The sequence below is a fragment of the Rhinichthys klamathensis genome, unplaced genomic scaffold, assembly GCF_029890125.1.
Source record: "Rhinichthys klamathensis goyatoka isolate OS25496 unplaced genomic scaffold, OSU_Roscu_1.1 h1tg000557l_1, whole genome shotgun sequence".
NCBI lineage: Eukaryota > Metazoa > Chordata > Actinopteri > Cypriniformes > Leuciscidae > Rhinichthys > Rhinichthys klamathensis.
This window is the reverse complement of record NW_026607025.1, coordinates 1,603,326-1,620,135: the sequence shown is the minus strand read 5'-3', so window position 1 is coordinate 1,620,135 and position 16,810 is coordinate 1,603,326. Positions and strand designations below refer to the sequence as shown.

Here is a 16,810-nt window from a genome sequence, read left to right as displayed (position 1 = left end):
AAAGAAGTCTCTTATGCTCACCAAGACTGCATTTTATTTCACAAAAAGTGCAGTAAAAACAGTAATATTGTGAAATATTATTACAATTTTAAATAACTGTTTTCCATTTGAATATATTATAAAATGTCATTTGTTCCTGTGATCAAAGCTGAATTTTCAGCATCATCACTCCAGTCTTCAGTGTCACATGATCCTTCAGAAATCATTCTAATATGCTGATTTGCTGCTCAATAAACATTTCTCATTATTATCAATGTTGAAAACAGTTGTGCAGCTTAATGTTTTTGTGGAAACCGTAATGCTTTTTTTTTCTTTCTTTTTTTTTTGTTAAATAGAACATTCAAAAGAACAGCATTTATTTGAAATAGAAATAATTTGTAACATTACAGTCTCATATAAGTGTACATCATTTTAAAACACATTTGTCAAAATTACACTCAATCTTACACTTTAAAGTGCTTTTAAAAAATCAGAAAAATGTAAATGTATGCTTCTATTTGTCTTACAACCAAAATAATGGCTCCTGACTTCCTAAAGAAAGACACTTTTAAAAGTTTTTTTTAAAGAGTCCTAATGGCTCTTCCAAGAAGCACATCACTTCTGATCTGTCCACACACGTGTAACACACACAGAAAGCACCTGCTCAATCCCTGATGCATTCTTCTATAGCTGCGTTCTTCATAAACCTCCAACAACATTAATCAGTTTCAGCATTACCGGAGACGTTTTAATGTTTTTCCCTGGTTTCCGCTTCCGAGGAAGCAAACGGTCTCTGAGTGCTTAAATATTAAGATTTAATTAGTAAGAACCTCGCCTTCTTTGTCACTACAGTAGTTATATAGTTACAGTAATGTGTTATGATAAATAAAGTCCCGCTTTTGCAACATTATACTCAAAATGTGTCCAGACTTGAGATTAAAAAGATTATATATGATATTTTTTTACATTCATTAAGGGGATCAAGAGCGTCTGGTTTGCTGACTTTACATTAATGCTCATGTTCAACATCAGAGAACATCTGTGTCCTTTCAGCAATATTGACCTCTGACATTTTCAACTCCTGTGATGTTCTCTGAAATATCATCCTCATTGATGAATAAACCATCAGAATTGTCAATAACGTCTTCGGTAGGTGGTTTATAATTATGAAGACTTGACTAACTCATTTTTTTAAGTCAGTTTAATGTAATTTAAGTTGAAATGACTTAAACAACCAAGTTGATTGTACTTGTACAAAAAAAACCTTCAAATAAGTGGCCACATTATGAAATGTTGGATTGAACAAGAGTCAGGATATGAAAAATGATCCTATTTATTTGTTACACCTCATGTTCTGTGATTAGCTAAGTAAATGTAAGTATTGTTGTAATAGCTACCTCAATCTATTAAAAAATTATTATTTTACCCCCATATTTGTGTGTTTTGTATTTTTCACATAAAAGAATTTGTGCTGTCAAATCGATTAGTAGCATCTAACATAAAAGTTTGTTTATATAATATGTGTGTGTGTGTGTGTGTGTGTATGTATATATATATATATATATATATAACTTTTATGTAAGATGTTATTAATCGATTTGACAGCACTAAAAAAATGTATTTGTTAAATCATTCATGGTTTGTACAGGTCACAATCACTGGGTTACTTGTTTAAATTGGTTCTCTTTTCTGTTTATGTTTCTTGAGCTCAAGGTTAGTGTATTTACTAGAGCTACACTTCTTTTAAAGGTGAAACTGAACAGACATTAAACAGAGGCAGGCAGAGTCTTTCAGCTCAGCAAACTGCTGTCATAGAGCTGTCAGGATCACGGGTAAAGAGAGATACACACATCACAGAGATATATTCAGAGGTTCTTCTGCTCACCCAAAGCTCATCTGACTAACAGAGAGCCAGACCTGAAGACCTGCACAGCCGCTGCTGCATTTGTTATGAGCGCCATTAAAGGAACAGTTCACCTAAATAAATCCACAGTGGTTTGGAACGACAAACAATCTTTCATTTTGTGGGTGAACTCCTTAGTTTAGCAACATGAAAAGCTGGAGAGTTGATCAGACGTTCACAAACACACACAAGCAGGAGAATTATGGTTGTGTTTCTTCCAGGTTTTCACAGTAAAGCCCTTTTTATAATCCATCAGGCGTCTCGCGCAGGGCGACTCCAGAGACACTCGCAATCTCTGCCATTGATCGAGGAGGGAATGATTGAGTCGCTAAATGGCAAAATAACAATAATCAAATCATATAAAATTGATATTGTGTAAAACTTCTGTGACAATTTAAAAAGTTATCATCAGCAGACTTCAGATTAATGATATTGCAAGCTGATTACTCGTGAAATTGCTGTAACTGATCAATAAAGTGATTTATTGTTCATATAGTGTCGTGTTATTATTAGTCAAGCAGCACCACTGCCCCCTACAGGCCATTAGGGGTCTGTACTGAGGGGTCATGACCCAAAAGTGGGCCTTAGGCCTGTTTTGAAAGGGTTGTGAGACAAAAAAAATGTATCATACATAGTTAGGACTGCCTAATCGCTTTTATTTTTCATTATTAGTGTTGTTATTTTTTATAATAAATATTTTAATTATTATTTTTATTTCATTTTCATTTCATTTGAATATTAAATTATCATTAATATTGTTAAATATTTAAGTAGGCTATTTGTATTTAATTTTCATTTAATTTGCGTATGAATTTATTATTATTGTTATTTAATATTTTAAGTTTTCTTTTTTATTTAATTTTCATTTTATTTGAATATTAATTTAATTACAAAATGACTTACAATTATTATGACTATTACAATTATTATATTTAATTAATTTGTAATATTTTTTATTTTATTTAATAAGTTTGTATTAATAATATTATTGTTGTTGTTGTTATTAATAATTATCAACATTTCTGGTTCTGTAATGGGTCACAGTTTTTATATTTTACACTTCACTGTCAAATGTAAAATCTGCATCCTGACGCCAAACCATTCCAGAAGCTTGACTATAAACACAGCCATATTCTTCCAAAATAATAAACAAGAACAAAAACATAACCCCATCCAGGCAAAGGGTCACCTCATTAACTTCATGAAATTATGTTCACATTTCCCAGGCCCTGAAGCCTGAGCAGCAGCAGAAAGACTGTCAGTCACTCTGATATCATTCATGTGGACATGAAATTGATCCCTCAGACCACCTGGATTAATTACAGCCTTCAGCACATTTTCAGACTGTCTGTAATTCTTTCTGACATAATGGAAAGTGTTTATGGAAACATGATTTGTCTTTACCCTCAGCACACAGTCAACTGTAATTCACACCTTCCTTCAACACTTTAGGTTACTTTAGACCTGCTGCGAAGAGTCAAGTGTGAACCATCAACTGTCAGGTTTAGTCAGGTTAGTCAGGTTTACCTCCAGCAACAAAAACAAAAAAAGTTTTTTTTTATTTCAAATAAGTGTCTGTTTATTTGTTTATTTATTTAATTGCTTACAAACAGAGAAATAATATTATTATCAATGAACATGCAGCATATGACCAGTAGATAGCAATGCGGCAAAGTATTTAAATGGGTAGAGCGGCAACTACCAAAACGTGAATTTATAAATTGGGCGGGGCGTAGAGGTTGAAACTCGTTTCTGATTGGTCAGATGTGACGTTCATAGACACGTGGTAAAGGAAAGACGACAAAAAGAAACAAAGATTATTTATCAATTTGTTTGTATCACACAATATGACAAGAAACAGAAAAACACAATTTTAATAAGCCATTTAAAGGAAAATTATTGAAGAAAAAAAATGTAAAATATGCTACATGGCTTAAGTGGCAACGTGCACAGGCTGTAGACAATATGTGAACAAATAATAAAGATTTAATACACAAAGACATATTTTTATTCACCATGTTGTTGTGTATTATCACTTTCTTTTTATTTTCCTTATTTAAAAAAAAATGTAACAGAGGAGCACGACAGATAATTCAGTTGCACTTGCAGCTTCTGGCCAGCAGAGGGCAGCAAAACACCATTAATCCCTCGTAACCCGTTAGTACTCCAGCAGCGTTTCAGACAACACAATAAAGCGCTTTTTCTGACGCTTTTACCAAAATTAAGCGCTTTTACCGAGGCGGGGAGAAATAGGACTAGAACAAAGATAGTGGTGATAAGGAGGCACCACCAGGTATCTGGCTGACAGGGCTGAGATCGCATGACGAAGCCGTCCTGCTTCCTGTCGCCGCGTGATGACGTCAGCCGGCTCCGTGCATTGTTTTGACTCGGAATATTTTTCTCTGTAAAATTCCTGAGAAATCGTGCGAAAAACACGTTAAAGACCCAATTTTGCACGTGATTCCACCTTCAGAACAAAAGACAGGTGAGACAATTGATGTCTGTCGGGTTTTGCATGATTCTAATGCATCTGTTAAATTAATCTTCTGTATCAACCTTATATAAAGTACCGTGGCTGTACTATAGTAAAATGGTCATATGGTAATAGTACTAAATGATTACTATGTCGATGTACAATATTGCTTAAAATAATTATTTCCATTAATTTATCACCATGGTACATGTCCCATAAACATGGTATGAATGGTACTGTATTCATGAAACCATGGTAATTTTTGTAAAGTTTAATTTTATTGAAGAAAATTAATGAAACACAACAATGAAAATTATACATATATATATATTTCTATGGGTCTTCAATATATTTATATTGATCAGTTTTTATGTATTTATTTTTTGTATATGTGTGTGTGACGTGTGTGTATTAGTGGTATTAAAATTGATTGTATACATATGTTCTTTTATATACTTATATATATATTTTATATATGTATACTATTTTACATATATACAGGGTGCGATTTGCCGGGGGGGGGGGGGGGATGCGTGGGATTTCCCCCTTTCTGGTCAAAGTATCCCTGCCTCTGCTTAATTATTTTTATCCCCGGTGGGGATAAATTTATCCCCCCCTCAAAGTGATCAGATTTAATTCTTAGGCTACGTGTTTTTCGTTGTGCGTGATCACAGTTCATATATAAGCTATTAGAGTAAAACATATTGTGTTAGGCTACTTCATGAGTTATTAAGAAAAAAGATTTTACAATTCCTGCAAATGCAGTGATGAAGTTCATGTTCTCATGATTTATTTTTATGAATAAAACTTTTTCAAAACATCCCCCCTCTGTTTTTTTCACAAATCGCACCCTGCATATATATATATATATATATGTGTGTGTGTGTGTGAAATACAATTTATTAATGTACAGTATATTTATTATATTTAAAAAAAATATATATATATATATGTTTGAATAATATGTTAGTGAGTATAAGATGGAAAATTAATATATATATATATATATATATATATATATATATATATATATATATATATCATAATTGAAACATAATTAATCAAATTCTGTACATGATATTTTGAGTTTTATTACAGTAGCTCTGAATTATTTTTAAATGCTGAGTCCTGTCATCTTCTCTTTTTACATATCTCCTATATGTGACACTAAAGGTCAGAGGTCATGGAGGAGCAGAGCGGGTCACCGGGGGGCAACACAGACAACAGCAGCCAGCGTAACGGAGAGGAGGTGAGCAGATCATGTGATCGTTGACCCCGGGCGGGCTGTCGTTGCACAGGTCGAGCGGCGTTAACCAGTCATGTGAATCTGTGTTTTTGTCAGAAACCTCGCAGGAGCAGCTGGACCAAAGGCAGGAGGAGGAAGAAGCCACTGAAGGACAGTAACGCCCCCAAAGCCCCGTTAACAGGATACGTGCGCTTCATGAACGAGCGCCGCGAGCAGCTGCGGGCGGAAAGACCAGACGTGCCTTTCCCAGAGATCACCAGGATGCTCGGGAACGAGTGGAGCAAACTGCCCCCGGAAGAGAAACAGGTCAGGACACACATAGTGCAGTAAACCTGAAAGAGGATCTATTGTGCTTTTTTTACATTTTCAACTTTCTTTAGTGTGAAATATTGCTGTTTGAGCATGAAAAAGATCTGAAAAGTTACAAAGTAACTCTAAAAGGAGTTATTCTCTATATCAGTGTCACTGTTTCTGAACTCCCTGAACGCCTCCACTGTAGTCTTGAGTTCTCTCTGGGAACGAATACGTCACAATATTCCTCATTTAAATAATTCCCGCCAAAAAAAGGGACGAGGCTTGAGTTGAGTTAGTAGTGTGTTGAAACTCACAGTTATGGTAAGGGACGGGACATTTCCCAAATACGCTTTAAGTAGTTGACCAATCACAACACACTGGTCCAGCTGACCAATCAGAGCACATTGCGCTTTTCAGAAGGAGGGGCTTCATAGAGACCGGAACCAAACAGAGCGTTACTGACAGGAAGAGAGGTGCTACAAACAATGTCAAATATGTGAAAAATTATGGGTTTTTTTTAACATCCAAGCATAAAAACCTATTCGTGCAAAATCAAGACTGTAAAAGGTCATCTTTAATCAAGATTAAAAGCTTTCCAGAGACATCTAACATCGCTCTCTGTCTCGTTCTGTCTCAGCGGTATCTGGATGAAGCGGACCGAGATAAAGAGCGCTACATGAGAGAACTGGAGCAGTATCAGAAGACCGAAGCCTATAAACACTTCAGCAGGAAAGTGCAAGAGAAACAAAAAGGAAAGAGACACAGGGGAGGTACGAAATCCAAAATGAACTTTTGTCAATCCTGCAATGAAGTGACAGCCACAGCCAATCAGAACACTCTTGATGTTCACTATGAAGCTGTGTGGGGCAGGATTTGGGACCAGTGAGATTTCACAGTGGGTGGTCCTTCCTGGTAAAACAAGAATAGAAACGAAGAGACTGACTAAATGATGTGCATCACAAATCACTTGTCCAAAGTAAAATTCCTCTCTCTTGCTGTCGTTATCAGATGCTGGACGGCAGGCACCTGGTGAATCCCTTCATGAGGTAAAAATATCGGCGACAGGACACACGTGGAATATGCACACATATTTGGAAAACCTGGAATTAACAGGAGATTCATGGAAAACTCTTTAATCGAAATCTATTTTTATTGTTTCATATTATTGTTTTCAAATATTTAATTTGCTGTTTTTATGTAATGATCTTTTTATGGGATCATCCAATAATCATACAAGACTGGAAAAGTAATGGCAATAAAATCCTAAACAGTCATGGGAAAGTCAAGGAAAACTCTTTAGCCGACATCTGTTTTTATAGTCTTTTACTGTTATTCTAAACTATTTCATTTGCCGCCTTTTATACAATATTTTTTATTAAATTATCCGATATTCAGAAAAGACTATAAAAGTAATGGAATTTCTTTATTTATTAAAAAAGAATATAATACTAAATAGTGAAATATAACAAATCAATACAATAAAAATTATACTAAAATATTTAATTTGGCCACAATCTTATAAAGGGATTTGAATGAAATGATCAAGTAGTCGCAAACTACTGGAAAATGACTGGAAAAGCCACAAAAAATTAGAAAATCTTGAACAGTCATCATGGAAAAGACTATTGTCAAGTACTTTTAAATAAAATATTTAAATAGCTATAATTTGATATATATATATATGAATAAATATATATATATATATATACAGTATATATATAATTTGTATCATTTTATAGAGTTTAGCTTATTAACTATTGTATAAAAAACATTAACATTAAAACATTAAAAAAAAAAAAAGAAAAAGAAATATATATATATATATGTATTAGATGTTTTTTTTATACAATAGTTAATAAGCTAAACTTGAAAATAGAAAGGTGTGGAAACCCTTATTTCATAAAATGTGTTAAATATGTTATTGGTAGCTGGAATATGATCGATTTAGTCCAAATGTTTAATGAACAAACGTGCAAAGGATGGAGGATATGTAGATCATTTTGACAGCCACTGTAATTCTATTGGTGTAGATTCTGATCGGGTCTATTTATTACTAATCAATGACCGTCTGAGCACTCAAACATTCTGTCTGTCCCTCAGAAGGATCTGGAGATAAAGGATCGCTCTGTGTTTGATATTCCCATCTTCACTGAAGAGTTTCTCAATCACAGTAAAGGTGAGAGCAGAGTGCTGTTGAATGTGTGAGTATGTCTTTAATGAAAACATGATTCATTGAGCGTGTGTGTGTGTTACAGCGCGCGAGGCTGAAATGCGTCAGCTGAGAAAGACGAACATGGAGTATGAGGAGCGAAACGCAGCGCTGCAGAAGCATGTGGAGAGCATGCGCTCCGCCGTGGAGCGTCTGGAAGGAGACGTGCTGCAGGAACGCACGCGAAACAGCCTCCTTCAGCAACACCTGGACACCCTGCGCTCGGCCCTCACACACAGCTTCTGTACTGTCCCCCTGCCCGGTGAGACACACACACACGACTGAACTGCAAAAACCTCCAGCCAGCTGGGTTCACTTGAGCAGTCTGATTCATTTTAGTTCGTCTTGTTTAAATCAGTTCAATTCATTTCAGCCATGACCATGAAATCCTATAAAATGATAAAATTCAAGAAATATGTAGATAAATATTACCTTTCTATATATATATATATACACTCACCTAAAGGATTATAAGGAACACCTGTTCAATTTCTCATTAATGCAATTATCTAATCAACCAATCACATGGCAGTTGCTTCAATGCATTTAGGGGTGTGGTCCTGGTCAAGACAATCTCCTGAACTCCAAACTGAATGTCAGAATGGGAAAGAAAGGTGATTTAAGCAATTTTGAGCGTGGCATGGTTGTTGGTGCCAGACGGGCCGGTCTGAGTATTTCACAATCTGCTCAGTTACTGGGATTTTCACGCACAACCATTTCTAGGGTTTACAAAGAATGGTGTGAAAAGGGAAAAACATCCAGTATGCGGCAGTCCTGTGGGCGAAAATGCCTTGTTGATGCTAGAGGTCAGAGGAGAATGGGCCGACTGATTCAAGCTGATAGAAGAGCAACTTTGACTGAAATAACCACTCGTTACAACCGAGGTATGCAGCAAAGCATTTGTGAAGCCACAACACGCACAACCTTGAGGCGGATGGGCTACAACAGCAGAAGACCCCACCGGGTACCACTCATCTCCACTACAAATAGGAAAAAGAAGCTACAATTTGCAAGAGCTCACCAAAATTGGACCGTTGAAGACTGGAAAAATGTTGCCTGGTCTGATGAGTCTCGATTTCTGTTGAGACATTCAGATGGTAGAGTCAGAATTTGGCGTAAACAGAATGAGAACATGGATCCATCATGCCTTGTTACCACTGTGCAGGCTGGTGGTGGTGGTGTAATGGTGTGGGGGATGTTTTCTTGGCACACTTTAGGCCCCTTAGTGCCAATTGGGCATCGTTTAAATGCCACGGCCTACCTGAGCATTGTTTCTGACCATGTCCATCCCTTTATGGCCACCATGTACCCGTCCTCTGATGGCTACTTTCAGCAGGATAATGCACCATGTCACAAAGCTCGAATCATTTCAAATTGGTTTCTTGAACATGGCAATGAGTTCACTGTACTAAAATGGCCCCCACAGTCACCAGATCTCAACCCAATAGAGCATCTTTGGGATGTGGTGGAACGGGAGCTTCGTGCCCTGGATGTGCATCCCACAAATCTCCATCAACTGCAAGATGCTATCCTATCAATATGGGCCAACATTTCTAAAGAATGCTTTCAGCACCTTGTTGAATCAATGCCACGTAGAATTAAGGCAGTTCTGAAGGCGAAAGGGGGTCAAACACAGTATTAGTATGGTGTTCCTAATAATCCTTTAGGTGAGTGTATATAAATTCCACTTTATTTCACTTCTAATGAAAATTAAATACAGATATTCTGTTTGTGGTTGTTCCTAATATTAATTAATAAAAAAAGTGTATATATATAATAAATTAGATAACATTAAATACATAATATAAATATGTATATAAATGATTTAAACAGTGTGTGTGTATATATATATTATTTTCTGTGATAGATATCTCTTATGCTCACCAAGGCTGCATTTATTTGATCAAAAAGTAAAAACAGCACAGTAAAAGCTATAATATTGTGAAATATTATTATAATTTAAGTGTTTTCTATTTTAATATATTTTTTATTTATTTGTGTAATTTATTCCTGTGATCAAAGCTGAATTTTCAGCATCATTAATCCTTCAGAAATCATTATAATGTGTGGATTTGCTGCTCATGAAACATATATATTTTTTATGAATAGAAAGCTATAAAAACATCATTTCTTTGAAAAAGAAATCTTTTCACTGTCACTAACTGAATATATTTCAATAAAACATTTTCTTATAAAAAAATTATTAATTTTATTATTAGAAAATTATAATAATTTATTTTTAAATTATTAAAAACAAATATTTTATAAAATAAAAATTATTATCAAAATATTGCCAACATATTACTTTCTTTGTTTTATTCCCAAAGCTATTTGAGTGAAGGCTGTTTCAACTGTGAATCCGATCTTACCATTATGTGAAAGATAATCTTTTCCTGACTGACTTTCCCATGTTCCTGCAGGCAGCGGAGAGACGCCCACACTCAATTCCATCGACTCCTACATGAAGAAGCTTCACAGCATCATCCTGTCCAGCCCACAGGAGCACCAGCACCTGATCGGCACCGTCAGGGACGTGGTCAACCGCCTGGACAGGTAGCCGCACACCCCAGTGTTCTTGCTTTGTATGTGAACATGATCCACGTGTGCGATGATGCACTGCTCTGATCCACCTGCAGGTAATTGTGAGGCCCCGCCCCCTCTCGTGCAGTAGCCCCTCCTCCTATCCTGCGATGACCACGTTTTTTGTGTCGAGCAATTAATCAGTTGCTTCCTATTTATTTTTTTACAATGCTGTTTTTATCTGCTCATTTTTATTTTTTTATTTTAGCACTTCACGTTTGCCATGCATTTATGCGCGTTATTAAAATGTAAAAACGTTATTTTAGAAGGGTTGTGGTTTCATCTGCATGTATACATGTTATTTTGATTTTAAGCTGAATTTTATACTTGTAATTTCTTTCATATTATGTGAGAAAGTGCGATGTTGTGTTCGTGTGAATAGAGGCAGGTTCATCTGTAGCTGGAGTTACTGAATTCCCTCTATGGTCTTGACATTTGAAGAATTCAATAAAGCAAATGTGTGAAGACATTGATGAGTGTCTGATTCTCTCTCTCTCTCTCCTCCAGCTCATTTGCTAGATGGTTGCTAGTAATTAATTAGATTTAGTTCCTTCTGGGATGAAGCGCTAGAGACAGCAGTGTTATAGTTCTCAGGACAGACGGTTTGCTGAAGGCTGCTACTGAACAGCTGTAACCCAGTTGGGCTTATAAGCAGGTGTGAATTAATCAAAGGTTTTTATATTAAAAAACACAATATCTGGGGTGAAAAACGGAGAGGGCTGCAAAAAAAAGAGAAAATCTTTGAAAAAGGTCAGGTGACACTTTAATTTAGGGTGATGTAGTTACACGTTACTACATGTATTTCTAGTAATAACAGTAAATTATGCATAATTACAAGTAACTAACCCTAAACCAAACCCTACCTCAAGTTAATTAATATTATTCCGTACTTATTTAAGTAACTACGTCACAAAATAAAGTGTAACCAAAAGGCAAATTCAATTTTGGGCAGTTTTAAATCGGGCTTTACAGTTACTATTTGGACTATTGATTTGATAAATGAATTAAATGACATTCCCACATTTGTAGGAGTGGGTTAGTGTTTGTAATATGAAACATCACCCACTATAGGGCAGGAGACCGCTGAAAGATTTTAAAGTACCGTTTCCATGGTAACGCAATGTCTGATTTCAAAATGATTTTGACAGGATGCATTTTGAGTTTTTAAGCTTTCGAATGATTCCTAATTTATGATTACTAAAATATGTGATAGGAAAAAAAGGAATAAAGAAAAAGCATCCCCCTACCTTTTTTGTATTTTATTTGATTTCAGTTAACGTTTATTTTGTTTCAAGTAAAGAAGTTTTATGGTTTTAGTTTCAGTTTTAGTTAACTATAATAACTCCTATTTATAGGTGTGAATTTAGTGTCCACATAATATTTGAGCCCTTGTAATCGAGAAGAGATGTGCTGCAGCTGCACAGGACTCTGGGACATGTAATTTCCTTTCTGTTGTCATGTCCATTTCCTGTCAGACAGCAGGACTTCCTGTCATCCGTCAGGAATGGAGTATATGGCATCCATGGGTTCAGATGACCTAACTTCCTTTTAAACCTTATGTCCTTCAAAAAGGGCGGTAACATTTTTTTAAGGGATAGAAAAAATGAAAATTCTGTCAATTTACTCAACCTGGTGTTGTTCAAAACTCATACTTTATGTAGACCGCAAATGACATTTTGAAGATATTTTGCTTGTCCGATTGTGAACGGCTAATTCTTTTGAATTGGATCGCGTCAGTGAATCAATTATTCACAAAACCAGATTGAATGATTCATGTGTGAATCAAACTTATCGGTTCTCAAGTTCAGCTCAGTAATTATCACTGCAAAAATGAAGTAAATTTTTAACAATGCTGTGACTTCGGAACATCAAAATATAGCTGTAAGGACAAATTGTATATTTTATGGTGGTGCTAATAGGCTTTATGCACAGCTGCACTACATCCTGAACTTCAGCCAGCTCCTTTGTTTCCTGTCTGCCATTATTGGACAAACTGATTAATCTAGGTGTGCCTGGCCTCAGTAACAAAAATCAGGCACACCTGGATTAATCAGTTTGTCCAATAATGGCAGACAGGAAACAAAGGAGCTGGCTGAAGTTCAGGAAGTAGTGCAGCTGTGCATAAAGCTGTCATTTTCTTTTCCACAGAAGAAAGACAGTAATCTAAGTTTGGAACAACATGACAAATGATGACAGAATTGCCATTTTTGGGTGAACTTTTCTTTTAAACTCTCATCTTTACAAAGCATGGAATTGTTCATCTTTCCCTCTCTTTTGCCCAAAGCGAAGATCCAGCTGAATGCAAGAACTCATAATCATATCATAAAATGAGACTCCCTTTGCCCTAGAGATGTTTTTCATTTCCTCAATTGGGGTAAACAACATATTGAAGAGGAGAGGAGAAGAGAAGCGAAGAGAAGAGAAGAGGAGAGGAGAGGAGAGGAGAGGAGAGGAGAGGAGAAGAGAAGAGAAGAGAAGAGAAGAGAAGAGAAGAGAAGAGAAGAGAAGAGAAGAGGAGAGGAGAGGAGAGGAGAGGAGAGGAGAGGAGAGGAGAGGAGAGGAGAGGAGAGGAGAAGAGAAGAGAAGAGAAGAGAAGAGAAGAGAAGAGAAGAGAAGAGAAGAGAAGAGAAGAGAAGAGAAGAGAAGAGAAGAGAAGAGAAGAGAAGAGAAGAGGAGAGGAGAGGAGAGGAGAGGAGAGGAGAGGAGAGGAGAGGAGAGGAGAGGAGAGGAGAGAGCCATCAGGGTTAGGATGTGGCTTGTGTGAGTCATGAGATGTAGAGCTCATTTCCTGTCTCTTATACTGAATATCCACCCTGAACCCACAGACAATAGAGTCACACAAACCAATAACCCACACACAATGAGCTCAGCAACACTTTCTCTGAATCAGCTTTGTCCTGTCATGAGGGAATATGATTTTCCGGCATGTCCATGGCTGATGATGGTCTACTTCTGTCATTCTCATTCTTCAATACTCTGCCCTAAATGTGGTTGCTGTATCATAGAGGAAAAAGATATTTCATGAAGAGCTGTGGTCAGATATGAATTAGATTAATATTATAGTGATGGTTTATGCATGAGTTTCAGCTGACGCAAAAGGAAAAAAGAAATAGCTATCGGCTTTTAGGAATAATTCATGCCTTTCTTTCAGGACACAAAGTAGAACGTTAAGCAGAATGTTCACACTCCTCTTTTTTTACAACAATGAAAGCATATAGCAACCAGATGTCAAGCTCCATAATGGTCGAATAAGCACCATTAAAAAATAAAAGCCTGGAAAGTTTCATTTTTCACTTTTGTTTGGTTTTGAATAGCAGCATTAATTCTCAACAGAAATGCAATGAGATTACTGAGGTTAAAAAAACAAAGATACTTTGAATGCTTCCATTGGGTTTCCAAATGTAAATGTGTTTTCTGATGTTATCCATAGACATTTCATTAATACACTTTTCAAAAGACTGCAACTTTCAAATTAAGGCTGATAGCAGATTTTAAAAAATCTGAAAACTATTTAGATTCGGGTCCTCAGAAATACGAACGTCTTACAGGTTTGGAACAACATGAGGGTGAGTTAATGATGACGGATTAATCTTTTGGGTGAACTATCCCTTTAAGAGAAAGATTATATGTATGACAGCATGTGATTTTACAGTCATGTTGTACTGTTCTTTGTCTTAAAGTATTTCATTTAATGTGTTTTACCCTGTTTTACTATTTGTAGTAGGCCTATCTGTGATGATGTATTTTTGTTGGCCAAAACAAGTTAGCATTTTAGCATTTTTCTTAATTAGGTTTTTGGTTAAAAATTCCCAAAATAAGGTCTGAGGTTAACATAAACTCATATTTTCATGTTTTATTCTACAACGTAAAATACACCAGGTTTTTTTAAAAAGCTTTTGGGTCTTGAAAAAGGGGGTTGTAAACAAGTCGCTAAATGGGACTACAGATGTTGTCTGGGACATTAAATGTGATGAATAAGTAAACTAATCTACTCACAAGTCTGCTTTTACAGCCTCATTGTGTTTATAATCACACTCTTGAAAACTATTATAGCAAAACTTTCAGGCAAAAAGTTTCTTACCCCAAAATGTTTTTGAAATCAAGACCATGGTGTAGGCTGCTAGTTTATTTATAGCCTGCATTTGGCTTTTTACTTCTGGCAATAGTATCTGCTTCAAAATTCATAAAAGTTATTGTTCATTTGTGCAGATTATCTTGATAAACACAACACGTACGAATTTTCTCAGAGCTTATTTGCATAACCTAAAAGGAAATGTATAAAAAGAAATGAAAAATGTACCATATATGTTGGCAATAGGCTACTGTAAAAATTAAAAGTGTGGCCCTTGAGCTTTCCAAAGTTGAGTAGAAAGGTATAAAATGTCACTTGTGGGCGGGGTTATGAGTTTGTGCGCAAACGTTTCGCGGCAAAATTAACTTTATGGCCCCGCCACAGATATGAACTGGGACTGTCACTGTATCAACAAATTAAATGTTTTACTTTAGCATTTCTTAGACAATCGCACATTTGCACGCATTCTGTATTATACGTGATAATATAGTTTCTAAGGAAAGGATTTCAAAAATAATGCCACAAGTGTCCTTATAATGAGATTTCCACAATTTTTTTTTTGTCTCAAAACATAATACAGTTTCACATTTTAGTCACTATTATTATTAATGTTCTTCAAAATATCAAATGAAAACCACAGCAAAACTGTCTGGGAGCAAAGCGCGTTTCCGACATTCCAACACGAAGTGCGCGTCCACAGCGCCCTGCCCTCTGCGCGTCCCCGTGCTCGAGCCGTTACCGGAGCGGCGGAACACGGACGCGTGATCACACATTTCTCCCGAGCAAAATATCCATCAGAGCCCACGTTCAGTTTGACGACAGTTCCGCGATATTTGGACTAGGATGGCGCACACGGGTTCGTGAGGAGAGCGTTGTCGTTCGCTGAAGGTAAGAGCAGAAAGTTCGTACGGAGTTTCACAGAAAGATCCACGCGGCGCGTCAGCTCGAGCGAATGGCGCATATTTAGACGTGTGACGCGCAGCTGTGATTTTTCAAGCAGTTTATTGTCAGTTTAACGAGTTGAACATTTCAGAAGGACCATGAAAATGTTTGTGTTGTGGTGGTTAAACGGTTAACCTGAGTCATTACGCGTGTTATGTCTGGTTGTGGTGTGTAACAGCTTCAGGAGTAACGTTATTTTCTGTGTGCAAAGGATAAAGTGTCATTTCTGCTAAATCATTTCTGTGAGGAGATAAAATGTCATTTTCTCTGGAAAGTCCATGAGGGAAAACCTGATGGGATCTGACGCCGGTTCTGGAGAGTTCCTCAATGTTTCTGTCAGGATGCTGTTTTGTGTATGTGTGTGTGTGTGTGTGTGTGTGTGATGTGATACGTTTTAATATCAGCGTTCACTTTAGTAACTATAAAGAAATTATGTTTAAGAAATGTGTGTTTCATATATCTGTCTTCAGTTGTCAATGTGATATAGGTTTTTACCTTGTGGATGATTTAGCATTTTTACATTCACTGTCAAATAGTATTTAAAGAAGGATTCATTTGAGCTCACATTATGCCTGTATAATTAATATGTGGTTATTATTAACCATATATTTCTTAATGTTTCTTTTTCACCGCTTATAACAGAAGATAAACAGTAATTGCTGTAATGTTAGTTGTATCTAGGCTCTCACAGACAGTGAAAAGGCTTGAGGCTTGAATCATATGGGTTTCATTTTCGATGTTAGTTTTAAGCACTTGGCCTTTACCATGGTAACAATAATAACAGTTATTGAGTTATTCTTATTAGTTATTGACCAATTGACCAAATCGGCCATTTAAAAGAATAGCCTAGTGTGAGTTTATAAAAATTAGCTACTGAAAGACTTGCTCATGGATAGTGCTTTACCCCCCAAATATTTTTGAGTGAATTTTGAGTAAATGTATTGTTAATATAATTTCTTTTCACATTTTTTGTATTTATATACGAAGGTACTAAAGTTTTAATGGTCTCTGTAGTAGTTTGATTGAAACTCTGGTTTCCATTGTGAATTTTTGTGAGGTAGTGTCAGAGCTTGGAGAAACGTCTTTTTTTCTTTCTTGAGTCATCCAGAGGT

The 16,810-nt window shown here is 36.1% G+C and overlaps 2 protein-coding genes across 4 annotated transcripts in view; both read left to right on the top strand.

Moving 5' to 3' along the window:
• The first annotated feature begins 4,205 nt into the window (after positions 1–4,205).
• On the top strand, positions 4,206–11,157 carry hmg20a (high mobility group 20A). Of its 3 annotated transcripts, none has more exons than XM_056239263.1 (9): positions 4,207–4,367; positions 5,529–5,604; positions 5,698–5,907; positions 6,533–6,665; positions 6,904–6,941; positions 7,999–8,071; positions 8,151–8,366; positions 10,525–10,657; positions 10,741–11,157. In XM_056239263.1, exons 2-9 carry the CDS (start codon positions 5,539–5,541, stop codon positions 10,742–10,744), a joined length of 873 nt encoding a protein of 290 aa, XP_056095238.1. In that variant the 5' UTR covers positions 4,207–4,367; positions 5,529–5,538; the 3' UTR covers positions 10,745–11,157. The 3 variants fall into 3 exon arrangements, with proteins under 3 accessions (XP_056095237.1, XP_056095238.1, XP_056095236.1); XM_056239261.1 differs by having other exon boundaries at positions 4,208–4,367; positions 7,996–8,071; XM_056239262.1 differs by lacking the exon at positions 10,741–11,157 and having other exon boundaries at positions 4,206–4,367; positions 7,996–8,071; positions 10,525–10,661.
• Positions 11,158–15,450: 4,293 nt separating this feature from the next.
• Positions 15,451–16,810, top strand: part of peak1 (pseudopodium-enriched atypical kinase 1) — a 33,025-nt gene continuing 31,665 nt past the window's right edge. The window contains exon 1 of the mRNA XM_056239291.1: positions 15,451–15,644. The gene's annotated coding sequence lies outside the window, so the exon portion shown is untranslated. The remainder of the gene's footprint in view (positions 15,645–16,810) is intronic.